General features: G+C 30.3%; 3 protein-coding genes across 7 annotated transcripts; 1 reads left to right on the forward strand and 2 right to left on the reverse strand.

Annotated features, from left to right (window-relative positions):
- Window positions 1–2,299: 2,299 nt before the first annotated feature.
- On the reverse strand, window positions 2,300–5,269 carry LOC141456862 (histidine protein methyltransferase 1 homolog). The gene is made up of 7 exons (XM_074133216.1): window positions 5,131–5,269; window positions 4,294–4,441; window positions 3,991–4,215; window positions 3,669–3,835; window positions 3,375–3,592; window positions 2,558–2,673; window positions 2,300–2,489 (listed from the first exon to the last, which is right to left on the reverse strand). Exons 2-7 carry the CDS (start codon window positions 4,328–4,330, stop codon window positions 2,452–2,454), a joined length of 801 nt encoding a protein of 266 aa, XP_073989317.1. The 5' UTR covers window positions 4,331–4,441; window positions 5,131–5,269; the 3' UTR covers window positions 2,300–2,451.
- Window positions 5,195–8,629, reverse strand: LOC141456854 (UDP-GalNAc:beta-1,3-N-acetylgalactosaminyltransferase 2-like). Of its 5 annotated transcripts, none has more exons than XM_074133197.1 (8): window positions 7,875–8,628; window positions 7,512–7,751; window positions 7,210–7,440; window positions 6,631–6,846; window positions 6,356–6,539; window positions 6,090–6,287; window positions 5,732–6,018; window positions 5,195–5,333 (listed from the first exon to the last, which is right to left on the reverse strand). In XM_074133197.1, exons 1-7 carry the CDS (start codon window positions 7,969–7,971, stop codon window positions 5,739–5,741), a joined length of 1,446 nt encoding a protein of 481 aa, XP_073989298.1. In that variant the 5' UTR covers window positions 7,972–8,628; the 3' UTR covers window positions 5,195–5,333; window positions 5,732–5,738. The 5 variants fall into 5 exon arrangements, with proteins under 5 accessions (XP_073989298.1, XP_073989297.1, XP_073989296.1 ...); XM_074133196.1 differs by having other exon boundaries at window positions 5,199–5,337; XM_074133195.1 differs by lacking the exon at window positions 5,195–5,333 and having other exon boundaries at window positions 5,548–6,018; window positions 7,875–8,626.
- Window positions 8,630–8,892: 263 nt separating this feature from the next.
- On the forward strand, window positions 8,893–26,093 carry LOC141456843 (U4/U6.U5 tri-snRNP-associated protein 1). Its single transcript, XM_074133164.1, has 16 exons — window positions 8,893–9,182; window positions 16,776–17,096; window positions 17,259–17,452; window positions 18,680–18,808; window positions 18,886–19,002; window positions 19,330–19,468; window positions 20,140–20,297; window positions 20,381–20,564; window positions 20,991–21,115; window positions 21,210–21,374; window positions 24,704–24,785; window positions 24,873–25,074; window positions 25,186–25,326; window positions 25,406–25,487; window positions 25,726–25,847; window positions 25,978–26,093. Exons 1-16 carry the CDS (start codon window positions 9,011–9,013, stop codon window positions 26,009–26,011), a joined length of 2,367 nt encoding a protein of 788 aa, XP_073989265.1. The 5' UTR covers window positions 8,893–9,010; the 3' UTR covers window positions 26,012–26,093.
- Window positions 26,094–27,048: the final 955 nt, after the last annotated feature.

Here is a 27,048-nt window from a genome sequence, read left to right on the forward strand (position 1 = left end):
GGTGCAACAAGTATAGCTCGCGATCACTGACTGGCCTCAAGTCTGGGCTCCACGAGTTAATTTTAAATCATCCACCACTACTTTTAAGTTTGGATAGCTAACAGAACTTATCCAAAACTAGACAAATCTTTAATTATAAGAATAGAAGGGTTTTGTCATTTAAAAGAAAGACAAAAAAATAATATTTTTAAAAGTAAAAAAAATTACAATTTTTTATCTAATTAAATTTGAAAGAAACTAAGGCATACTTATAGTTTGCTCAGAATTTAATATTAAAACACATCTTTAGCAAACTTCTAACGTTTGTTTGATTGTACTTTTTAAACAAAGTATTGTAAAATCAAGATCAGTTGAAGACCCCAGACAGTCTTATCGACATTATCTTCTTGTTCTCTTCTGCTAAGGAAGCTACAAGTGCAAATACATGACCTAAATCTGGAAATTCTCATTATTTAGACCGACAAAAGGGTTATTTCTATCTGTTACATCCTAAAACCAGACCAGTACTGGATTTTAGAGTTAGAGTCACTCTCATTCGAAGGCAGAAGTGCAAATACACGACCTAAATCTGAAAATTCTCATTATTTAGACCGACAAAAGGGTAATTTCTATCTGTTCCATCCTAAAACCAGACCAGTACTGGATTTTAGAGTTAGGGTCACTCCCATTCGAAGGTACAAGTGCAAATACATGATCTAAATCTATAAATTCTCATTATTTAGACCGACAAAAGGTAATTTCTAGCTGTTACATCCAAAAACCAAAACAGTGCTGGATTTCAGAGTTAGGGTCTCTCCAATTCGAAGGCAGAAGTGTAAGACTCATTACCAAAAGAACATTTTAACGCATTCTATTGGTGCTGCTTAAAACTACAAAAATAGTAGTTTTAGGGACTTCCGCTAGAGAGCATGAGAAAGTTTTTAAGTTTTTTTTATTAAAACAGGTTTAGAGAAAATAGCATTATTTATTCAATATGTATAATTGTAGTGTTAAACGAGTACTGCAATTGTACATATGTATTTTCGCAGGATTTGCTCTAATAGGACACAAGATACCGCTATTCGAAACATAAAACTCCTAAACTTTATCACCTTATATCTCCTTCAAAAAATACGGGTTGAAAACTGTTATTATGCACACTTGTAGAGGTAAACGAGTACTAAAGTAAAGTAAAGTGAAGTGCCTATTTTTTTCAGGCAGCACAATATGTACAATTGTAGTAATTGTTTACTTTCGCAGAAATAACGCTAATAAGACAGGAGATACAGCAATTCGAAATATAAAGGAATTGCAAAGCTCCCAAGCTTTACATCTCTCTAAAAAGTACTGCTTGAAAGCTGCAATTGCAGAAGTAAACAATTACTACAATTGTACATATTTTAGCAAAGATTACACCAATAGGACAGCAGATACAGCAATTCGAAGTATGAGGGAAATATAAAACTCCCAAACTTTGTAACTTTATATCTCTATCAAAAGTACAGCTTGAAAGCTGCAATTGTTCTCAAATGTTAATGAAAATGAATACTATAAATGTACATAATTTTGGTAAGTTTACAGTGTGACTTTATGTTTGGCAAATTTCATTTTCGAAAAAAACAATTCGCAGTTGTAAGTTGACACAAAAACGATCACAACTTTTTATGCAAGATTTCTTAAATTAGAATTTTTTTTTTTTGTGACAGGTTTTGCCACGTCCACAATATTTTGATTCTGATGTTTCTAAAATGGGTTTTAGTTCATTACTACGTTTGTTAGTCAGTTAGTTTCATTTGGAGATAATAAACAAATTTTTAGTAAAATTAGGATGAATTTCACGGGCCATAAAATTATTCGAGGCGGGCCACATGCAGCTATCTTCGTAAAGCCACCTATCTTGAGGTAGATGTGTTTTAGGAAGCACTAAATCGCTTTAAACATTAAAATACAAATATATCTTTAATTTTTAGATGTAATAATGTTAATGTAGTTATCAAAGCATACTCTTGATTATCTATACAGGTTGGTATGCAGGAGTTTTAACAACCAAAGAACCTACGCCTTAAAAAATGTCAAATATCATGAGGATTATGCCAGTCCAAACTTTTTAATATAGTTGTTAATTAGGGTTGTATAGCAAAACTGGTTGCACTTGTTAGGCTTTTTTAAAAATATGAAAATATCAGCAAAGAAATGTTATTAATATTAAAACAAAATAACTGCTGTTTCATTCAACTATTAGTTAATAGTTCTGACCAGTAACATTTATATTAGTAGTTGAAACGGAATAACTGCAGAAATGACAATAAAAAGACAAGAATCCTTAAATCTATTTTATTTGAAAATATACACTTCAATTTGATCGGAAAATAAAAACCACTTTTTGCAGAAGTTTCTGACCTATAATTTGTTTTTACACTTTTTTTCTTTATTAGCACTTAAGCTTGCCTGAGCTTTACACTCCTTTAAAAACTACCTAAACCTCATCAGTATTAATTCTCTTTTTAATCCTGCAATGAAAAAAAATTAATTTATAAATGTTAAAAATAATATAATTCAAAACCAACTAAATCAATACCTTCTGCAGATTCCCATAGGTTTTCATAACACAATGTCCTATCTTTCTCAACAAGATCCAAAAACTGTTTCATACCACCGCCAACTCCGAAATAATAAGATTTCCCAGCTAAAATACTAAAAACTAATATAGGAAACATTATTAATTATATTAAAATTAAGATAAATCTATCCGGATGAAATCTGTAACAGACTATTGTAAGAAGCTCCTAGGAAGAGAAAATCTAAGGGTCAGCAGCTGGATCCAGTATTCGCTAACCATTCAACTAATCCCTTCCCTAATAAAAGTATATTCTATAAATTATGTTATGTTCATTAGAAAATAAAAATAATTGAATGGGAAGGAAGTATGTGTGGTCCCTTAAAATCAAGTTATCGATTTTTTAGTGATTTCACTTGACGACTTCAAATTTCCCTAAAAGAAAGGACTTCTATTTATGAGCGAGTAAAAAGAAACTTCGTACTGTTTTGTCTTGGAAAGTCAAGAAAATGTTTATTAAATCTTCAAACTAGAATAAAGTTAAGAATAAATCGAAGATGGTTTTTCTTTAAGGTAAAAACCATTAGTCCGCAAGTGTAGGGTGAGACGGAAACTTAGTTGAAGTCAATTTCTCTACACCAAATTGATTTAGCAAACTAAGGATATAAATGAAGATCTGAAACAGCTCAGAAAAATAACAAACATGTGTGTTATGGTTGATAAAAGCAGCAATTAATGGAAACCAAAGTTGGGATTTTTTCATAGTTGCTAATTAAGAGACACGAGGTGAGAATCTTTCTTTTTTATATTAAAAAAATATTAATTTCGAAAAGGATACATAGTTCCATCTGGTTTTAATAATGTTTTTAATGCCTCAAGCAATTTTTTCTGGTTTCTTGGATTGTAAATAGTTTCTGACGTTAATATTACATCATATTTTAAATCGTTAACTTCAATGAAATTTTTCCAGTCTCCAGACCAAAACCTGGATTTCTCTATTTTTTCACCATTTATCATAACATTCGGAATCGTAAGATGCTTAATAATGCCTTCATTCTATAAATAAAAGTAATGAATTCACAATATGCTTTAAATGATTTAGAAATTCTTTTAGCGTAAACAAAAAACTGACATAGTCTTGATAGTGAACATTGGCTGCGCCTAATTTATAAGCAAGTATACCTAAAATACCCAAACCACAACCAAGATCTAAAACATGTTTTCCAGACAGCAAAATTCTATTCTGATTACATAAATAATTAGCAACATCGTAGGTACATTCCCAGATTTTCAAACCACCTATTCAAGAGAAAAAAAAAAAGATTACAAAGCGTATTTAATATAGTTACATTAAACTTTAAAAAAAAGTGCATTATATTACCCCAAAAACAAAGTTATTTTGTTCTAGATGTACCAAGCGTACATTTTCCCAGTATATTATAAATTATTAGAACCTTCATATACGCCTTCAACGAGATCCGAATGATTCTTTTCAGCCTCCATTATACTTGAATCAGTTTTTATTAAATTTTGCAGTATCTTTGTTTGATCTAAATAATGAATATCTATTTCATTAATCTTAAAATGATGAGTGTCCTGATTAGGTTGACGCAGAGGGTCAGATTTTATTTCCACTGCAGGAGCAAGATTACTCTCATCAATTCTTTCATCACAGTAACCTTAAAAATAGTCAAGACATTAGTATTTACTTAAGGTTAATTCTATTGCAATTATTTCCAATAGTTTATCATATTTACCTTCACAATTCTTTGAAAAATTTCCGAAAGTAAACATTTTGTTATGGCGTAGAATAATTAGTTAAATCTGATTTTCGAAGGCCGCATCAAACAAATTGTTTAAGGTCTTACTAGTTTTCTTTTTAACTTGCTGCTCATCACATCTCTTCTGTAATTGTAAATAGTATAACCATAACCATAAACACCATAATCAGTTGTCCGTTAAAATTTTGTGTTGTCGCTATCCAACTTTCGATAAATTCAATGTAATCGATTTTTACTGGCTTAAGTAACCTCGTTGTGAGAAAAACTTTTCCAAAATTAACTTAGGGGCACTTAAAAAATATTTCCTTAGGCACTACAAATTGCTTATTTTATAGCTTCCAGAGCAATATAGTTGAATACTAGAAACTAAACAGAATGTACATAGTTAAGAAATGGTTTAAAGAACATATCACTGAACTTGAATATGTATAGTAATGAATGAATGTTACCCATTTCTTTAGATGATTAAGTTCGTTCCCTCCCGATTTGTTAGTTGTATAAAAAGCCATTAAAAAAAAGAAAGAAAAAAAATGGCATTAAATGACAATCTTGACGTATAAAAATAGAATTAACCAGATCATGTTGCAGTTGTGTAAATTCATTTAAAACACAAATTCATATTAAAAGTATTACTTTTATTTAGCATCTTTAATATAACTTCAAAAAACAAAAGTAAAACTTTTTAATTATTAACTTTAAAGTTTTCAACAAGCGAAAATCTTTCTTCGTAATACGGGTACGAGATATGGGATTTTGGCCGTTTGGATTTATCTGAAAGTTGAATTTGAATAATTTCAAAAGGTTTCAACTTACCCAGAAGTAACAATATTGTACTGTGTAATTAGAAACAGGGGATATTCATTATTAGTTCTAATCAGTTAGTTTGTAGTACTAACACTTGTCCTAAATTCGTACTCCATGTATCTCTCCTAGAGGCTGGTAGGTATGTAAATTTATGCAAGTCTGGATATATTGATTTAGCGACCTCTTCAAAATAACTACTTGCTGGCATCTTCCTAGCTATGAAAAGTATTGATTATATCTCCTGTTAAAATTAATTTTACCGATAACTAGAAAATCAGCTTTATTGTAATGTGAGGATCATATCTTTGTTTATAAAATGATCATAATCTTATCAAAATATAAAGGAGTATCTGCGTAAACTTATCTGAGAAGTCCACAAAGGTAAATTATCATTACACATCTACTTTTCATTACCTAACACAATCCTTATTCAGAGTTATAGAAATATCTTTTATTAAGACTGCTTTATACACTCGACTTATAGCACAACTTCGTTTACAACGATTTAATAAATAAAAACAAAACTGCACTGAACTTAGTAACTTGGTACTTTATGTAAAACTGTAGTAACAATTAAAAATAAATAAATAGATAAAAGAACTTAATTTACATTAGATTTAGCAGATAGATTCAGAAGAAAGTAGGAGTTGCATTGTTTGATGCAACTGTTGCCAGGTAAGTTGAAGTACGTTGCAAGGGCGTATTGGGGAACAGGCAATTCCGCAAGCCCAAAAAGCAACACTTGTGTTTAATTTCTTTGGAATTCTCTTTAAACTTTTATTTATCCAAACACTGAGGGCAACATCTTCACCGGCAGTCGACTCTTCAACGCTGTTCTTAATTACAATTTGTTTAGCAACATTGTCTGTCACAACATAGCCAGCACCAGAAGGAAATCTAAACACAAAGTCTGCTCAAATAAGAAAAACTTTTTCCAGCATATGAAAAATAAAGGAAAATAAACTCACGGTGGATAAAACTTCCCAGGATATAATCTATCTCTCCACTTTCCGAATTTTGGTGGAGTGAACCCTTCTCTAAAACAACTCCACCAATCCCAATCATCGTAACCATGGGATGTCAGTACAGAAAGAACTGTTTTTACGTCAACAAAAACATCATCGTCTGTTTTTAAAATGTATTTGTAGCCACCAATGTTTTGGGTCCTAGAATGAAATTTATATTTAAAAAAATTAACTCAACGTGAATTACATATATGTATAATAATAGATACCATTTCAAATATTCGAATAATTTTAAGGTCAGGTTTTTATATACATCTATTAAGTCAAAAAATAAAATATCCTTGTAGGTCCGGCTTTCTATTTCTAACTGATATTTTATTAACTTTTCTTTTTCCTTCCATCTTTTAGTTCTTGTTTCCTCCTCTTTTAAAAATTTCAGCAACACTTCCTCATCTAAAACATTTTTTTTCTAGTTTATTTTAGCATTTTACTATTATTTTTAATTTATATTTTTATACATATATATATATTTCAGGATGCTTACTTTCTAGTATATAATGAAATGCTACTAGCATACAAGAATGTTCACTAAATTTTTCAAAAAAATTTCCTTTTTGCATTTCAAAATTATGGATCACACCTCTTTTGAAAACATTGGAAGGACAAGTTACGCTGATATTTTTATCTGATGTCACTTTTAATTCTCCTTCAAATCCCTCAGGTAATTTGACAGGGTGAACAGTTTTCCAAAAGAAATCACCTAAAGTTCAGTAGTTTTTAATTCTTGTCTTAACATAAGCAATAACTAGAAATTTCTCGATTGTCTTCATAGTGCGTAGGCATTGTAAAAGCACTTTAACTGCCCTCGCATTATCTATGTAGATATTTAATAGTTAAGAATGGATGCACCACTGATAATTTTTTTCAGATAAAAATTGCAGGAAGTTAATAAAACTACATATGTAAACCACACTTATAAGTTCACATATATTTCTACCTAAACCGAAAACCATTGCATAAAAATCTGAACCTGAAAAATCTGAACAAATTTATTTGACATGTTTAAGTGTAGGTTTGGATTAAAAAAACCTAATCCTGCTCAAAAAAAAAAAAATTGTAAAACCTGTTTTTGAGTTGTTGGCTCTTAAAAACGTAGCAGAGGCTACTTTATCGCCACTAGCAGCATCGTAAAGGAGTGCTCTTAATTTTTTACATTCACAGTTTTCAAAAATTCTGGAATATACACCCAGTCTTATCACTGAAATATTATGTTTCACAATAAAGGTGAAACCAGTATATCCATCGAATGCCTTTCCTGAATTATTTAAAATATTTATGGTAGATAACTGAGGACCTTAAAGAAATAAACAAAATAAGGTTGTCGTATAGGTATGAAATCCCAATATATATAAATCCAGCACTTACTATGTGGTGTATCTATAATCCATTTTTCACAAACGTAAGGTGTGATCCTGTCTGGAGGCGCTATTGGACAAATCTTTGAACCAATTAAAAACTTTAAATCTACTAACTTTGGATCAATCAACTGCCCCCAAGTGTTTCGTATACTTTCTCTCTCTTTAAAGTGATCCTGCGCTGACATAACACCAACTACAAGCAACTTCTTTGATTTGTTCTCAGAGGGTGGATAAGGTACTAAATAGTCTGAAAGGATTAATCAATGCAATTTCTATAGTGTAAGGTGTTTAAATGCGGATTCACTACGGCTACATGGGTGATACTATTATCTAAATTTTGACAGAAAATTAAAATAGTGAAACTTCTTACCAAGAATGAAAAATATTTTTGACATTTTCCAAAATAGATCTGTCATTAGTAACACTGAAACAATTAATAATATAAAACTGACTTTTCCTATTGCCATTGATAAAATGTCCAGATTATTTGAACTTTATAACAAAAGAGCAAGGAGCGAACATAGCTGATAGTGAAATATAACTTAAGTAAATTCTATTCATCATGAGTGAATGAAGTGATGTATTCTGAACTAAGCAAGCAAATTGCGTTGCTCACTACTCTCTCGTCTGTCACTTTTTTCCTTCAGTTAAGTAAGTTAGTGACCTGTGACCATATAACCTTCTCATCTCAAAGTATGAAGAAAAGTAATTGAAATGGCCAACCTTCTCATTTCTTATCAGTTAGTTTTAGTGGTAACGTAGAAAGCCGATAAATTTGCAGTTTGTAGGCACAAAAGCCCTACATACTATGTAACTTACATATTTTGGTTAAAAAAAATTACTCTTTTTAAGATCCCGCCTCGATCAACTAGGTGATTTTTTTGATTATTTAATATAAATAGTTGTATGCATGAAGAATGCAAATTTATAAATTATTTTTTTGTGTAATTTAACGAAAAGTTCTTCTTGATTAAATTAATTTCGTTTATAGAATTTAAAGTTTTTATCACTGATATATTTTGATTTTTTGTACTTTGCATGGATCACCATGGTGTTAAAGATGCTTTAGTAGAACGGGAAAGGGAATGTACCCATGTACAGTACAGTCTTTCGAATAAAAGCGATCAAAGTTCTGTTTTTAAAATTGAAAACTTTTCTTACAGTAAACACTACGTGAAGGCCAAATGAAAAATCATTTGTTGACTTGATAAATATCGATAATTTATCAATTTTTTAAATTAAAAAGGTGTAGTTAAAGCTTTTGGATCTTAAAAATTATTGAGTGGATTAATTTCAAACCAAACTTTAATAGAATACGAATGGTAATTTAAATTGATATGATATAGTTTTACATATAAACTAGGCTGTGGCTCCACGGCATGGTTACGTTAGAGATACGTTTTGTTTTGACTTCTTATAGGTTAATTGCATATGCATAGACTTGTATTTTGGTCAAAACAGTGAAACATTAATTTGTGAATTGGTAAAATTATTCAGAAGTGATCAATGGGCAAAAAACATAAGAAAGAAACCAAGAAGAGGAAACATCGAAGCCGAAGCAGGTCAACAGATAAAGAAACCGACAAAGATAAACGAAAACACCATAAGAGACATCATAAGCTTAAGAAAAAAGAAAAATGTAAAAAGGATACAATCTCAGTTTCATCTCAGTCTGACGGTGAGTATTTTCATTATTTATGTGAGGTTTTCTTTCCATTGATACAGAAATCTTTTTTGATATTAATTAAAAATTTATTTTTTACTTTTATAAATCATACAAGCATCATTATATTTCTTAAAATAAAAAATGGACAAGATGAATATTAAAGCCCTTTATTGTTTTGTCCACTTTAAATAATTAGGAGGTAAACTCATCGGCATCAATTGTTGAGCTCTGAACTAATAATATTGGCTGCAGTTTTGTCCGTTTTTCAGACCTTACAAGAGATTGGGCAGCTGAGTAAAGTGACTTCCAGATTCAAGGTAGGCTTCATTTTTGCCCTTTCGCCCGTATGGTGACTGAACTACGCATTTAAGTATTTTTAAAAATTTGGACGCCTAACTTTTAAGTGTATAAGATCTTCAGCACAATTAATTAGTTTGCGAAAAACATAAAAGATTTAGTTTTATGACTTTAATTTTTTTTAATTGAATTTAGTCTAATGACCATGAGGATCATGGTTTATATAGCATTATGATACAATAATTTTGATAATTTTTTAATACTTCACTTGAAAACTGCAAAGAGGTAGATGAAAAATATTTAAATTGTGGCGAATAGTAAAATCTCATGGTTTGTCCAAATTAATTTTGAATGAATTTGATTTTTGGAATTGTGTGGAAAATTCTATACATTTGAAACGTTTCGGAACTACTGTGTTTTTTTCATTGGATCACTTTGAGAACTGAAGAAAGCATATATTTGGGCTAAAAAGTGTGACAATTTCCTGACAAAGACAAAGGCAAGAACAATTTCTATATTCAACAAAATGAAATTCGAGATTAAAAAAAAAAGTAAACAAGGGACCTATATATTTATGATGGATCTCCGTGTTCTTTAGAAATGAAATTTTATTGAAAATTACTCTCCGTGTTCATTAATGTGTACTTTTTACTAACGTCGATACTGGCAATTTATACCCTTTTCCTATAAATGAAGAATATGAAACAAAGGTAATTGCAGAATCTTCGAAAAAAATTACCTGTACGAAACAGAACCTGTCCAGCAATAACAATTTCCATCATTCGCTTAAGTTAGTCGATGATCAGTTGAATTCTAATCTAAATGGTACGGTTTACTGAGAGAAAAAAAAGTAAGTGGGGAGAATGAGAGTTAAGTTTCTAGAAAATATCCACAGTTCTAACGAATAGGAGCATCAGATAAAATTTAAGAAAATGTTAGCAGTTCTTGGTATACATCACGTGGTCCCAAAGTATAAAACATCCGTGCCCCAGTATAGAATGCTGTCTATACTTCTTAGAAAAGTATTTCTCTTAGTTTTCACGCCAAAGCTCATTCTCATCGAAGACGTTGGAGCAACGTGTTTTCTTCATGGCTACTATATGTATGTGCCTCGAAAAACTCTTCAAAAAAAGCTTATATTCCTCGAAATTGGATCTCAGAGGTTGTATTGTTACGGGTATCGCTCGGGTTACTTAGTGGTAATAGTGTGTGGATAGCTACCGTGCACATGTGTCCATGTTTTATTTCTAGTCAGTATGTTTCCTGCTGAATTCTCCGTTAGGAAATATTTCTTGAAAGGACGTAAATCATATTTAGTTTCATTACGTTTTCCTTTCCCACGTGAGAGCATCTGTTTATTATAACTAAATTTGTAAAATCAAGGGGACTCCCCCCCGATCAATAAAATAATAATTTATTTTCTATCCCTTGCTATTGCACTTAAATTAACGGAATAATTAATATATTTATTAATATTAATTGATTAATCACTATATCTACCTACATCTTTTGCAACAAATTTTTGTAGATAATACATTCGTGCTTGTGGAACTGTCTGCATGTCGTTAAGATTTTCAGTTGCTTCTTCAAAGGGCAGTTTTGATAGAAAAATGTAGAGGAAAATTTGTTCGTATTAATATTATAACTGTCCGGTAGGATAGTTGTATAAGGGTTTTATCTTATACATGTGTATATTTCTAAATTTATTTTATTTTATTTATTTATTTTTTTGTTCTCTCTTGTGAAGTCATTTCTAACATGCCCTGAACAGTCAAATTCTAGTCCTTTTCTTTACCTTCTTATTTAGGGATGTAGAATTAGATGTCAAAATCAAATATCCGACAATATTAGTTGCCTATCTTGATTTTTACTTTTTTAGTATTTTTCGAATATTGTTTCTTGTAGAGTCAAAGGTGTCATGGAGACCACAAATGGATTTTTTAGCTTGAGTTGTTGAAAATAGGTTAAAGATACTTCATTTCTTATGGGTGTCATTGTGGAGCGTTCATAATTATTCTAAGGCTGCAAGAATTTTGTGAAGCGAATACTTGATTGCGAACAAGATACTGAGTGTAACATTACTTTGAATAGATGCGACTGAAAATAACCAGTGGCTTCTGTGGAGATCTAAGCAGATGTTGAGTCTTTAAAAGAAGGTAGATAGGCCGCTTAAAGGTTGTGGGAAGGATGGAAGTGACATTTTTCTATACTCCCCGGATTATGCTCTTTGCAATCAGCATAGAAATTCGTAAAACCACCTTCTTATTTGCTGAGGACTGGGCAGTGTAATATTTATGAATCTTACTTATTATTTATTACTTAGTATTGAACTAACTAAAGAGTATTGATTTCTTGTTACAAAAAGTACAGTATATCTGTACTGTGGGCAGTACATCATGTAGTTTAAGATTTTCTAAAGCAATGAATCCACATAATGCCAGTGGGAGTATTTCATCACTGTTGCATATCATTACATGAAACAAATTGTGCACACCTTGCCTTGGTTTATCGGATTTGACAATGTATCATTGTCTTTTTTTTACATAATACAATAAGTGCTGCAGGGGTACAAGGTCCACTGCTTTCATGAAAACATCCACTATATGCAAAACTTAACATGCAGATGCTTACATTGTTGAATATTGTTCGTCTATTTTTAGTGGCAGAAACATTAATCAAAAAAGAAAAAAGATTATTTCCAATTTCAGTCATAATTTTGAACTGTCAAATCTATCTTTAAGGAAGATGAAAGTCCGAAACCGGTCAGGGATAGAATAATAAGCGTACTACAATGGATAAAATCAAAGAAATTATCCAGCAATGTGGACCTAACCGGATCTTCATTTGTATCATTTATTTGATGATTCATTAAAAAACCAATCGACTAACTTAGGTTGCTTTGTATCATATTAAGCAGAACGAACCGTCATATACTTCATGTATTTGTATCACTGTATTGATGTAATAAAACAATGCTTCGATTCAAAACTTACTTTCCCATAATTAGTATGATTGAACGATCTTTCGTTTAAAACAAAGCCAACTCATAAAAATACAGGGCACGATTTTGCTGTAGTTTCTAGTTTTGTAAAAATATTACATTAATTGTAATGAAAATATAGACTCTTATTGAGAAGGCTTTATTGTAATTTTTATTTTTTACTTGTTTATTTTCTAAAATTTTATGTAATTAATAAAATGCATTTTAGATTTAAGATGTTGATTATTTTCATAAGGAAATGGAAAACTTAATGGCGATGCCACGGTTGAAACTTCAATTATGTAGATGAGATCTTCTTTAAATAAAAAATTTTAAGATTATTACAGTATCTACGTGATTTTTTTTCTATAAATAATGACACGGTACTTAAATGTAGCAATTTTTTGACCTCTTGAAAAATCGGTTTGTCAATTTTCGTTTCAGAAAACAGAGCTTCAAGTTAATTTTCTGTTTTGTCTTTTCCTAAAAGTTGTAAGTTTAAAGGAAGTATTCTTCGAAACTCCGTAATTATAATTAATTTGTTTCGAAGTGAACGGCAAGGGCCGGGTTTCAGAACAGCGTCAGTGGGTCTTCCCATAAATTCGTTTTTTTTTAAGAGGAACGTCTCTAAACTTTCCATACAGTATCACAAAAGGCGAAGGCTCTTTAACCTGTAAAAATAAAATTAAAATGCGGTACTATAAGTAAAAAAAATCTGTAAATTTTCTTTGACGTTAGATAATAATAAATGTAATTTCAAAGCTAAATCTACTGTAATCCAGATATAATATGCATTCAGTTTTACAAGTTCAGTTTTTTACAGGGTTTGGGTGATCTAATAGTGAAGGGGATGTCTCATTTCTCTCGGTCATCAGTTGCTAACAAAATAGATGGTTAGTACTAATGATGGCATTTAGTGTCACAGTATTCGAGCGGTTAGAAGCGATGTTCGCAAAACTATACTGGAAGTATGCTAGAAGTACTGGTTCGATTCCCACTCTATGCCTTGGATTTATTTAATGGTTTTTATGAGAAATTTAACCTCCGTCCTCGATATCTAATTTGATAGATGGAAGTAAAGTTCGTCTATAAAAATAGCCATAGTGAAGAAGGCGAATTTAAAGGCCCTGATTATTTTTTCATTTTTTAGTTATAGAAATCTAAAAATCAGTAAACTCAGTTAACTTCAGAATGCGGTTCTTTGAGTAAATATATGAATTATATTTATTGTTATCATATTATCTCTCTGAGATATGTTAGTTGTTTGGAAGAGAACTGTACATACATTGAAATTAAACAACGCTCAAGTTAGACTTACAGGAGGTAAGTTCTGCGAGAACCTCTCGATCTGTTAAGTTGGAGGAACTGGATGGGATTTCTCTGCTGGCCTTCAGACAATGTTTTATACGCTACAATCTACAGCAAACGGAAGCGCTTCTATCAACTGGATGTGGACGTCTATCTCAGATTTTTGCAAGCAATTTCACTATTCATCTCTTGTCGCCGGTATTCTTTTGATGCGCATGGTACTTACAATTTTTTCTTTCTCTTTTTTAATATAAATGGTCTAATAGACACTTCCCAGACAGTCTATTGAGTGTTTTCAAGATTCTCACAGTTTTTGCAGCTAGCGTATGGGAGTATGTGTGGCTTGATTTAACTGATGGTGGCCATGCGTCATCGATCAAACCAAAAGCCTCACTGTTGTTTTTATGTCTAAAGCGTATTACGATTATTTATTAACTAACGTCTGACGCAATATGCTGATATATTCCCCTTCGATTTCACAAAAACCACAGGTAGTTTCAGAAACTATACTCTAATTTTGGCAGCAGTGATGTTAACTACCTCTTAAGACGTATATAAGGATTTCTACAGAATCTCGTCATTAAACTGATTATTTGAAGGGAAGACTAATGTGAACTAGAGCTCTGCTTTCTCTTTATTATGTCTCTATATAAAGATTTTTTTTTTTTTTAAATAAAAGCTAAATTTTTAAAAGTAAAACTTGTAACATTTTTTTACATTAGGTCATCATTGTATAGGAATATTATATTTCTTTTAATCACATTAGTTTTTTGAAAATGGCCACTATACTTGAGTTCATTAGTGCCACTCATTCACACCAACTGAATTTGTAATTCGAAACTTTTCGGTAAATTTATTTGAATTCTAGAGGTAGGCTATACTCTGCAACATTCGTGTGTCAAGCACGTGTATGTCGCAGAAGTTTCTAATTTCCATTATTAGTACCCTGGAAAATGTTCCTCATTGTTTTAATTCACTTCGCATTGGAAAGCTGGTTTTAAAGTAAAATACTATTCCAAACACGTTTGCTTGAACGTTCAGTGGTATTCAGTATTCATATCTGTTTTAAAGTAACTCTTTTTTTCAATATAATCAACTTTTTTAAGGTGTTTTATGTATTAATGAATTATCATTTTAGTTAAATCTCCTAAACTAGAAACTCCTCTTCCATTTTACCTATTCTTTTAAGAAATATAAAAGATAGAATTTCTCTAACAACTTAGAAGTATAAAAGTGGATGCCATTATGTGCAGTTAGTTCCTTTGCACTGTGGAAAATTTAGAAAGATACAACTAGATGAAAAGTCCTCGGTCATGCAAGAAGTATTATTTTTGTTATGGTCAATTATTATAAAGCTCATCAATGATCAACTTGTTCTGTAGAATTGTTTTATTTGGTTTGCTTCTTTAAGTAGACATTAATATCGTTGAAATGGATAAACAGTAATATCGTGGCGTCATAAAATTCTTTGTTTTGATCGGTTTTCGCCAGCAAAAAATGTTCACCCAATGTTGTGTAAATTCGTGTGGATGTTGCTCCTTTATATTCAGCAGTTATGCAATATGCAGCCGTATTTAACCGTGTGAGTACTTCTATTCGGATAAACCAGTGAAGGAAGGCTTAAAACTGTAACTTCCACGAAATAACCACCTTAAATAGCTTTCCACTTTGAATTGAATTAAAGATGTGTATAATATTTTCGAGAATTACGGAATCTAGAAGTTCTGCGACATGTACATACATGACTCCAGAATTCAAATAAATTTCTCGGAAAGTTTCAAATTGGCAGGTTAATTCCAGTGGTTAGAGTGACTAGATCAATAACTTAAATCATTTTTATAGTATAATAAGTTTTAGTTCTTTTGGGCGGAGTGCATTCTGGGACGAAGAAGTATATCTACATTATAATCTTTTGGTTTATAAGTTCAAGTTTGACGAATTAAATATGTTGCTGTATTCGCAGTTTGAAGGAAGAATGTTAATTGTTATTAACAAGGTTAGAACCTTGAAAATTGGAGTAATTTTGTCTGTTATTGTTCAGTAATTCTGATATCTATATAGAAACGAATAAAGAATTTCTTTAGGTTTGATTCGTAATTCTAGTTAGCTGCATTTTGAAGGTGTTATATACTTTTTTCGTCTTTAATGGAGGGCACAGCTTTCTCCTTCCACTTTTCACTTCCACAGCTTTCACAATCATTACACTTAAACATCTTCGAGCTTGTCTAGCTACCCCTAATGAGGGCCACAATAAACCGTTACGACACCTAGTCTATTACCATCTATGTCACTAGCTATTCAATAGGAGAGAATTGTTTTAAAGATAAGAGCAAAGTTGCATAGATTTATTAGAATTTCTCAAAATGTTTGAACAAGAAGATGTACTCTTTCTTAAGGTAGAGGATTTTTATTCTAAGTTATACATAATACGAGCTAACATACGTATCGCTACCCAACATGCTATGCTGTGGTAGGACACAAGAAAATTAGGTAAGGACTGTAAACACTGCTTATTTATTTATTTTTTTTTTAACTTTTATTGGTATATAAATATAAACTCGTGATTATATTCCTCAAAAAGCCCAAACCTGGATTGGTGTGACCTCCTTAAAAAGAAACTTCCAAATGGGAAAATAAGTCTTGAGAAATAAGTCACGAAATTATATTCCTTGTATATAGTTTTTTCTTGATAATATAAAACACCAAAAATTTCTTTCTTATGATTTATTGTTGTTTCTTAGGGGCATAAAAAGATAGAGATTAGGAGACATGATTTATCCTAACTTTAGCAATGACTAATGCGTTGCACTAATTTGATGAATAAGTAAGCCCAAAATTATTTACATAAATTAGAAATAATGTTACAAAAATTAGAAGAAGAAGGGATGAATCAATTGATAATAAAAGTTGTTGAGCTTTAAATTAATGCTTATTTGTTCTGATGACTCGATCTTAATTTTGTTGTTATTAATGGCGGGATATCACGAAAAAAGTTCATTTTTTCTTCTTTTCTGTTTTAGATGATGTGGTGTACGTTCCGCCTCCAGCTCCGAGGATATCCAAAAATGAGCTTTCACCACCGCCAACTGCTACTACGAAGGTTGCACCACCACCTCCAAAAATTTCTTCACCGGAAAATCCAGCGCCACCACCTCCGCCTACAATATCCGCTTCTTCTGACAACAGTCTCTCTATAGAACAAACTAATGCACTTCGTGCAAAATTAGGTCTGAAACCGTTAGCTGTTCCTAAAGCAATTCCACCTTCACAAACGGAAAATGCTTCCAAAGAAGGCACAGTCATAACTAGTGGTTCTGAAGAATTTGTACATAAACCAGCAGGTAAATAAGATCCTTCTAATAATTTCTTTCGCGAGAAGTTATTAATGTAATTATTTTCTTTTTTATAGAGGTATTCTAATGTTTTGTGCCATAAAAAATTGTTCTGAAAAAAAAATGAAACTTAATATCTATGTTTAATATTGATTCTTTTTAATTTTTAAGAGAACTTAACTGATAAAAAGGAAACTGAGAAACTACGAGAAAGATTAGCTGAAAGAAAGGCAAAACGGGAAATAGAGAAGAAGTTATCTAACTTACCAACTCTTGGCCAAGCTAGCGATGACGAAGAATCTACCGCAATTTGGGTTAAAAAAAGTCGAAAAATTACGGAGGAACGTTTTAAGGCCGAGCAGAAGGTAAACGATTGCTGAAATTCACATTGTGTCAAACGGTTACAAACTATAGCATTTAGGGAAACGTATTTACAGCTTCACCTTAAAGTTGCTTCATCTTAAACACATCAGTCGCTTAAATAAAATTTAATTATATTAAGCAAGTATTGAAAAAAACAAAAGTCAATGTATGAGCAGTTTGGCACCTGAGAATTTAATAATTTTGAATAATTTAAATGCAAATATACTTATTGTACAAATGCTTTTTCTGATATCAACGTTAGCTGACTGACTTAGAAAGAACTTAAAAAGTTAGATAGACATAGACATAGACATAGATTTTATTGTTTTTTGAGATTACAATATCTCCTAACAAGGAGTTGATAGTGAATACAATAATATTTATATAAATAAGAAAATAGTAACATTACAAACTTGTATTGAATTAAAAGGAACAAAAATAAATTTAATAAACAAAATCACCAACTTCTGGTGGAACTATTTAACAGATCAATGCACAAGACAATATAGTGTGGTCGAAAGCCAAACTACAAACACTATTCATTCAAAATAAAAGCTCTTACTTTCAGTGCTGAGACTGTATAATAATACACATTATTCAAGTGCTCCAAATCAGAAATACATAAAATTTTTTCCAAATTACCCAGCTCATCTAACGATCTATCAATATATTTAGTTAAGTATTTTTTACGGCAGCTACTATATATTGGACAATTTAACAAGAAATGAATTAAATTTTCAGGTTTGTACAATTTTCCCCTGTTTCAAGTGTATACAAATTTCCTTTAAAAAATAATTTAAATCGGTTCTCATTTGATATCCTTAATTGGCTTAATATTCTGCGTTTACTTAAATTACAATGAATTTGCAAATAACTTTCTTTAAAGCCTAGGGCGCTTATGCATCTATACCAACTTAAAAAGTTAGATTAAATAATGAATTAAATAACATTCTTTTCAATAGTACCTAAATAAACAAAACATTTTGTCTCTTTGGTGAATAAAAACTGAAGACTTTGATCTCTTGGATTTATTAGACAAAAAATTAAGCAATTAGTTAAACTTTTAAGATAGAAAGGGACCTTTTAAAATATTAAATAGCTTTAAAGGTTGAGGCAATTAGAACTTAGCAAGAAAAAAAATAACCTGTTGAGTGTTTCTTGATCATATTTTTGTTGAAGTACTTTTTTTCCCCCTATAATGGACTAAATCAAAATTTTTCTTTTCACAGGCCAAGGAATTAGATGAAATGGATGAAGTTTTTGGTATAGGCGACTTGATCGAAGATGAAATTAAGAAAGAAAAAAATGCTGCTTATACGGCGGCAAATTTGAAAGGACTTAAAGTTGAACATGATTTGGTACGTTTAATAATATCGAAATAGTGTGACTTTATTTTTTTTTATATAAATATTTTATCTTCATTTTCATTTTGTAGGATGGATTTTCTGAAGGGAAACAAGTTATTTTAACACTAAAAGACAAAGGTGTATTGGATGAAGAAGAAGATGCATTAGTAAATGTTAATATGATTGACGATGAAAAATATAAGAAGGTGAGTTTGTTTGGTAGATTTTGAAGAATCTTTTCGGATAAAAATACAAGTTTATGAGGACTACAACCCAGATTCTTCACGTTTCATTCAATTTTCATTTATTTCATCTGATGTTTACAAAGTGTTTGTTTTAAAAATATGTCTATGTAATATTACATATTGAATAGACAAAATAATGTAATCATTTTAAATGATAGAAATAAAGAATTCAAAGAAAAAATACAGTGATGGAGAGAGAAGATTCTGATTCAAACTTCAAATTTATTTCCATTTGAATTCATAATAAACAATATTAAATCAAATTTTTTTAAATATTTTTATGTGCAGAATGTGGCTAACAAAAAGTTGAAACCTTTTCATTATAATGGAATTGATCCTGGAGAAATGGATTTTGATGAATCAAAAACTGTCCTTTCAAAATATGACGAAGAAATAGATGGAGTTAAGAAAACTAGTTTTAAATTAGGTAAGAGTAAAGTCAGCAAAATTATCAAATAATCACAAAAAAAAAAAAACACACACCCTGTTTGGACGTAAATAGTTACAGTTATGAAAGGAAGAACTCAAAATCTCTCCCAAGGTGATCTTCTGATCCTAAGCATCTTGATTTTAGATGAGTAGGTACAGGGATCAGAAAGCTATTAAATATGATCTTTTGGTAACTAGTACTTTTATCATAGTCTTTTTATACCTCCTAAAAAAGAATCTTCTCAGGTAAAGATTTAATTTCTGCAAAAAAGTTCTCTATGTCGAAAGTGCCTTTCTTTAAATTATAAAATTTTTTTTTTTTAGTTGATGTTCTGCATACGTTTCTTTTCAATGGCAGACTGTTAGGATCAGATTCAGGATTCTCATAGTTAACCAAAAAAAAGATAGATGAATTTCCAAAACTCATTATTAAGGAGAAAAAGTCTAATCAAAAGATGTTCATTATTTTTTCTTCTTCTTCAAAAAGTCTTCTAGAGAGAAATTATTTCTTAAAATAATTCTTTTACTTTAAGTTCGATTAAGAATAAAGGATTTATTAATTTTTTTTAGTTCATCTATTTTTACTCGTTATTAATGTGTATTAATATCTAATGTTTAAATTAATTAATTAATATTACTTTTATTTATTACTTGATTTGCAATTTTTAGGAGAGGAAGATTTAGCTGCTAGGAAAGAGGCCATTAAACAACGATTACAACAAAAATCTAAAATGAAACTAGAATCTTTATCTTTGCCTGAACCTAAAATAGCTAGTGAATATTTTACGCCTACAGAAATGATTAGAATAAAGAAACCTAAAAAGAAGGTATTTTGAATCAAGACTGTACTTTTTTTAATAAAAAAAATTTCTTGCTTAAATCTTTAAAAAGAAATATTAAATCATTTTAGAAGAAAATCCGATCGAAGATGCTGAAAGCAGATGATTTATTACAAGCCACTGGTGCAGAAGATAGTTTCTCTCATCTAGGACGGCGGCAAAGTGGATTAGAGTCATCTGCGAATGGAACAAAAGTAGAAGTAAAACAAGAACCTAAAGAAGATGATGCAATGGATATTGATGAAGATGACCTTCGTAAGTTATCACAGTTTCTTACAGCGTTAGATGGTGATTAGGCTAGACACCTTTTTAGGGGCTAGCGTCTTCTCTGAGAGGTCTCTTAAGCTTTAATTAGAGTACTACTACCGCTTGGAAATCACCATTGAAGAACACTTAAAACAAAAGGATTTTGTAGCCACATTATCCAGAGCAAATCGTAACAAAAATCAAATGAAAGTAATAGTAAGAATATTTTAAATTGAAATTATTAATGAAAGATTCGTTCTTGCTAAGTATTCATTTGTTGTTTCTTGAAGTAAAAGTAATATAGATTCACAATTTTTAGTAATAATCTTAATTTTTTCTCTTTACTTTTTAAATTGCTTGTGATTTCTATTTTAAAATTTATTAACATACATATTTGTCTAAAATATAAACAAATTATGTTCTCAATCCTTATAGCATTGCCACACCAGGAAGAAGTAGTTAAAATTGAAGTCGATGATGATACAGAACTACAGTTAGCACTGAAAAAAGCGAGAAGGTTAAAACAAATGCCTTCTGATAAATTACATAATAAGCTTCCGGTAATAATTTACTCTATTTCTATTTTCAATTTAGAGATATAAAAGTTTTCTTTAAAACATTTAATAAACATTTAAAAAATCTAAATTGTCATAGAAAGTGGAGGAAGTCTTAGAGCAGATTAAAGAAGAGCCAGAAGAATCAGATCCTAGTGGTACAGCTATTGTATTGAATTCCACTGCTGAATTCTGTCGTACCCTAGGTGATATACCTACATATGGGCTTGCAGGCAATAGAGATGAAGATCCAGGAATTCTTTTGGTATTTTTGTTTACTCATAAACCATAATATTTAAATTTATTATTAAAACTGTCCGGTAGGACAGTTGTATAAGGGTTGACCATCAAAAACTGCACGAAAAAGCGTAACGTTGAAAAACACCCAACTTTGACAATTTTTTTCTCTTTTTCTATAAAAGATAAAATTCCCAAATTTTCTTTAAAATAAAGGGCAAATCCTCCTTTATGACTGTAATTTTTTGCAACAACCCAGATCTAATAGGTTTTGAGAAAAAAGTTGCTGAAAATGAGCAAAAACGGCTTTTTCAAAAATTGTTGTTGTTCTTGTTCTTGTTGTTCTTCTTCTTCTTCTTGTTGTTGTTACCTTTTTTGTAAACAACGTAGCGCCTAAACGCGTGAACCGATTTTCATGAATGAGGTGTCATTCGATTCGGAATTTTATGTAGATGTGCCTTTTGGGGGTCTCGGCCCTGTACATTGAATGGGAGAGGAGTTAGCCCCCTTTATGTAAGGCCCCCTCCAAAATTATTATTACTAATTACTCTGTAAATCTTGGCCCGATTTTGATAAAATTTGGTAGGATGATAGGGTTAGGGCTCCCCTACCTAACAATAAAGCGACGATCTGCTCTTACACTTGTTAAGGGGAAGTATAGCAATCGTTTCAAATTATCGACACGTGAACCGATTTTCATGAATGAAGTGTCATTCGAATCGAAATTTTGTACAGATTTGTACTTTAAAAGTCTCGACGCTATGCCTCATAAGGAGGGGAGTTCGCCCCACCCAAATAAGGCCCTTTCTGAAACTATTATTACCAATATTTCTACAAAGCTTAGTCCGATTTTGATAAAATTTAGCACGAAGAAGTGATTAAAGCTCCTCTATGTGGCTGTGAAGTGCCATCATGCTCTTACACCTACTAAGAGGAAGTACTGCAATCGTTAAAATTATCAATGAGTGAACCGATTTACATCAATGAATTGTCGTTCGATTCAAAATCTTTGCCTTTTAGGGAGAAGTACTGTAATCGCAGTTTATTTTTCTTGCTCCTCTTAAAAGGAAGTACTGAAATCGCAGTTTAATTTTGCTATTTACGTACAAATACCTTCCTATTTTATTCAAAACGCTTTCTCAAAAAAATGGTTATTGAGGATGGTTTGGGGACCGTAACTATAATCATTCTTTAAAAAGATCTCTCCAGTGGTAGTTACGGTTCCGATTTAACACCTTATCAGGTTATAATGATAGAATACCTTATTCCAAATTTTAAAAAATCTGTAAAGCAGACGTAACTTTGCAAATAGACAAAAAGGAAAATCTATCCAAAAGGTACAAAAATCTCCTTAACAAAAACTTACAGTTTTAAAAGTTAAGTATAAGGGTTGATTAAACGCCAAAAGGTACACAAATCAGCAGTTCCCAACATTTCATTAATACTTCATTGATATAATTTAAGTAATTTTACTGCATTAACTTTTCCTTCACATTTTTTAGAATTTATTAGATGTCACAGACCCTTATGCTGGCCAGTTCATTCATAATATTTTTTTATTATAATTATGATAAAATGAGTGATGAATTATTCTGAGTAGTCACATATACATGCATGTTAAAGTAGAAAAAAACAAAGTTAGAGTCGGCCACTTTTTAAATTTCAATCACGGAGGATTCAAAACAATATTTCAGTCTTAAATTCGTCTTACCGAAATATTCGTGAGCACAAATAACATACATTTAATAACAAGTAGATTATTCAACAATATTTACTCATTTCTCAATTGTAATTTAATTTAGTCCCCCTAATTTTACTTATGGTAAAATACTGGAATAATTAGCTGTCCTAAAAATATGCATATCTTTATTTTCTTTATTTTATATTACATATATATAACATTGTGGGAAGAACACCTAGATTGAGAATGTAATTGAAGAAAACTATATTATTTGCGATAAAGCCAGATTATTTATTACTTATTATTACAAACGTTTGACTACAACATAAAATAACAATTACTTTAATCGAAGAATGAACTTAAACCAATGATTTTTATTTAAAAATAAAAATAAATGCATAAAATTATTGATGTAAAAAAAGTTTATGAATTTTTTAGCCTCTTATTTTTTTTATATTTTTTATAACGTTTTCTTTTTCACCTGTGATTAATAGTTTGATTATTATAGATAAATAGATATTACAGTCAATCTAAGTTAAATGGTGTGCTACTTGAGTAAATATTTTGTAGACGAAAATGGCCAGCATAAGGGTCTGTGACATCTAATAAATTCTAAAAAATGTGAAGGAAAAGTTAATGCAGTAAAATTACTTAAATTATATCAATGAAGTATTAATGAAATGTTGGGAACTGCTGATTTGTGTACCTTTTGGCGTTTAATCAACCCTTATACTTAACTTTTAAAACTGTAAGTTTTTGTTAATTAATTATAATTAAACGTGTAACAAACATTTTATTATTAAAGAATAATGTTCAATGGGACACTGAAGTGCCACTTTACTGAAGAGAGTTTTCAGTTTTTTACTTTTTGTTATTTTGGTAAGAGTGGGGGTTGTGATTGTGAAGAGTTTCCATTTTGAGTTTTCGCTGGCTCTTTAGGACTCGAGTTTGAACTTTTTTTTTTCACAAATTGGTCTCTTGAATGCGTTTATTTATCTAACATAACTCAAAAAAGAAAAAATCCCAGATAGTTCAACATTTGATACTTCAGTGGTTGCCACATTAAGGTTTTGGGTCAAAATAGGTAAACTTGTAGTAATCCACTACGAAATCACTTGCAGTTTAAAAAGTTAAGTAGTATAAGGGTTGATTAAACGATAAAAGGTACACAGATCAGCAAGTACCCAACATTTCGTTCATACTTCAGCTCGTAATTTCACCCATTTAGCTTATGAGTGAAATTTTGGGTACCTGCAGTATATTTTGTCGTTTAATCAACCGTTGTACTTAACTGTTAATTTTTGTTAATGAGATAAATATTTAAGGGCAGAATAAAATCCGGCAGTATTGGAAGCTGAATTGTAACCATCTCTTATTTTTACCGCATTTAAACTATTGTCAAACACCATATAACGGTATAAAAAAATATTTAAAAAATGAAATTATACGTTCGAAATAATATTCAGTAAAAAATTAACTTTTTCCTATTTGTTTTAACTGATGTAGATGAAATGGAAAACTAAATCAATTATTTGGTAAACATAAGTGTGAATGAAATTAACTGTGCATTAACTGTACAAATAGAATCATCCTAAAAGAAAGATGAATTTGAACATGATTTTTTGAAAAAACAAAGCGGTATCCTAACTTCTTATTTTACTTGTTTTATTATGTAGGATTTTGAAGCGGAAAGAGATCAAATTAAAAAACTGGATGAAGAAATAGATGATCGTGGAGGTTGGAATGATGTTGCAATGGGTAAGAAATTTTCAATATTATCTTGAAAATAATTCTTCATTAAAAAAAAAGTAACGCAGTCTTCAAAGTTTCTGCTTTATGTATTAGATGAAAAAGTAGTAGAAATACGTCAGGCTGAAGCTCCCATTTTGGACGCTGAACCAGATCTTGGATCAGGTATTGCCGGAGCCTTGACGATGGCTATGTCAAAAGGATATTTGGAAAAAGAAGCCACGAGTAGACCGTCAGCCTCCAGATTTGCGCATTTAGCCGCTCAGAATTATTCGATTGATGACAAAGCACATGCTGTGTAAGTTTCATTTTTAGTTAGTTTTATGTTACCCTTTTAATCATTTTTTTACCATAAGTCGTTGGAAAGGAAACGTTTCTCCCTGTTACATTTAATCCTGTCTTGTTGTAGGGAAGATGAAAAACTTGGAAGAAGGGAACGCTATCTTGGTCCAACTTCTGATTTTAAGGAGAAGGACGGATATAAACCCAATATTAAATTAGAATATATTGATGATGATGGACATATTTTATCAGCAAAAGAAGCATTTAGGTGTGTAATAAATGAAAAAAAATATATTAATAATAATATTGTACAATAACATATCATTGTAATATTGTTTCAATTTCAGATATCTGTCTCATAAATTTCATGGAAAAGGACCTGGCAAGAACAAAGTTGAAAAGAGAATGAAGAAAAATGAACAGGAAGGGGTAATTATTAATATATATATGTAGTTAGATTAGTTTGGCTTTGGATTTAATTGTAATTTCATCATTTAAGTGAATCCAAGACATAACTAGTAGAACTTATAAATTATTGTAAATTATTATAAATTATATAGCAAGACTGAATACTGAACGTTCAATAAATAATCTAAATACTTTTTATTTTGGAATTCAGCGCTTACATTTTTTGTTTTATTATAATTTCTTTGTTTCTGATTTTCAGCTTATGAAACAGATGAGCTCTACTGATACTCCTTTAGGTACTTTACAAATGTTGCAGCAGAAACAGAAGGAAACACAGTCAGCATTTGTCGTACTTAGTGGCAGCAAGCAAACAGCTTTACCGTAAGTATTCTTTTATAATTTTAATGAGAGGTAAAAGAAACCTTTTATTCGTAAAAAAAATAAATGGTTTTATTGTTTTGTTTGAATACAAAAATTTATTAAAAAACAAATTAATATTCTCTTGTTTCAGACCCTCAATTTCAAAAACAAAAATGATGAAGTAATTTTAAAAAGTTGTCCGAAGTTATTCTTCAAAAATTTGTGTAATATATTTTCATTTTGTAATATAAATGTACACCTTCTTTTTTTTAAAAAAAAAAAAAAGAAAAAAGAAACATACAAACCAATGAGTTCAATTATGTTTAAAGTAAAAATGTTAGTACACATTTATTTTAAAGTAATTATACGTTAATTTTTAGAATTATTGATTTTCCTTGAATATTCCTGCAAAAAATCAACAAAATTTTCTGTTGGTAAATAGTGAAAGTTAATTTATATCACGAAATATGTATATAATTGAAACACTACATAATAAACTCAGCCATAAATATATTATAAGTATACACATGTGACTTCAATATTTGTCAGGTGTGCAACCTCCCAAGCTTTCGATCTAGGGACTATTACTTTACTACTAGTACCTTTATTACTTTGCAGCAGAACACCAGTAAATATAAATCAATTTTCATCCATACTATTCGTGAGTATAAAGAAATTAAGGCAATCTACCACTCAGCCTGTGAAACTGTTGTTCAGGTTGTCTTAGTCTTAGTTTGATATGTAACAGTCTTACAGCAGAAATTAAATCTTTTTCCATTGAATCTGGAAAAGATAAGTTTTAATTATTGTTGAAAGTAGTTCTACTTTTATTAAATATTCAACGTCAAACGTGAATTTTGAATACTTTTTAAATTAAATTGAACTATTTTTAATCAAGAAACATTTACAACAATTCACTTTCATGAAAAAATAAAGTAATACACTTAGAAATTAGAATGATAATGATGAAAGATTTAAATGTGATGTATTTTTCAATCAAATTAATCTTAATATTAAATCAAATGTTTTTTTTGGGGAAATATGTACATATATTTCATATTCCTTAAATAAACAGGTTAGGTTCTTTACAAAATTATTTAAATGTACATATCAATGCTTTAGTTTAATTTAATTTAAATTTTAGGAAAATACTTTATCAAAGTTACAGATGTTATATATATTTCTGTAGCTTTTATTATTAATATAAATAATTTTGCACAAT

This window comes from Rhodnius prolixus, unplaced genomic scaffold (assembly GCF_049639745.1).
Source record: "Rhodnius prolixus isolate KJV_2025 unplaced genomic scaffold, Rpr scaffold_10, whole genome shotgun sequence".
NCBI lineage: Eukaryota > Metazoa > Arthropoda > Insecta > Hemiptera > Reduviidae > Rhodnius > Rhodnius prolixus.

Coding starts and splice junctions, on each gene's coding strand:
- LOC141456843 (XM_074133164.1), top strand. CDS start 9,011: ATGGGCAAAAAACATAAGAAAGAAACCAAGAAGAGGAAACATCGAAGC. Junction 19,003..19,329: donor ACGATGAAAAATATAAGAAG/GTGAGTTTGTTT, acceptor TTTTATGTGCAG/AATGTGGCTAACAAAAAGTT. Junction 25,488..25,725: donor AGAAAAATGAACAGGAAGGG/GTAATTATTAAT, acceptor TCTGATTTTCAG/CTTATGAAACAGATGAGCTC.
- LOC141456854 (XM_074133197.1), bottom strand. CDS start 7,971: ATGGCAATAGGAAAAGTCAGTTTTATATTATTAATTGTTTCAGTGTTA. Junction 7,752..7,874: donor AAAAATATTTTTCATTCTTG/GTAAGAAGTTTC, acceptor TAATCCTTTCAG/ACTATTTAGTACCTTATCCA. Junction 6,847..7,209: donor AGCCAACAACTCAAAAACAG/GTTTTACAATTT, acceptor ACTGAACTTTAG/GTGATTTCTTTTGGAAAACT.
- LOC141456862 (XM_074133216.1), bottom strand. CDS start 4,330: ATGTTTACTTTCGGAAATTTTTCAAAGAATTGTGAAG. Junction 3,836..3,990: donor CGTTGAAGGCGTATATGAAG/GTTCTAATAATT, acceptor TCTCTTGAATAG/GTGGTTTGAAAATCTGGGAA. Junction 2,490..2,557: donor CCTATGGGAATCTGCAGAAG/GTATTGATTTAG, acceptor TTTTCATTGCAG/GATTAAAAAGAGAATTAATA.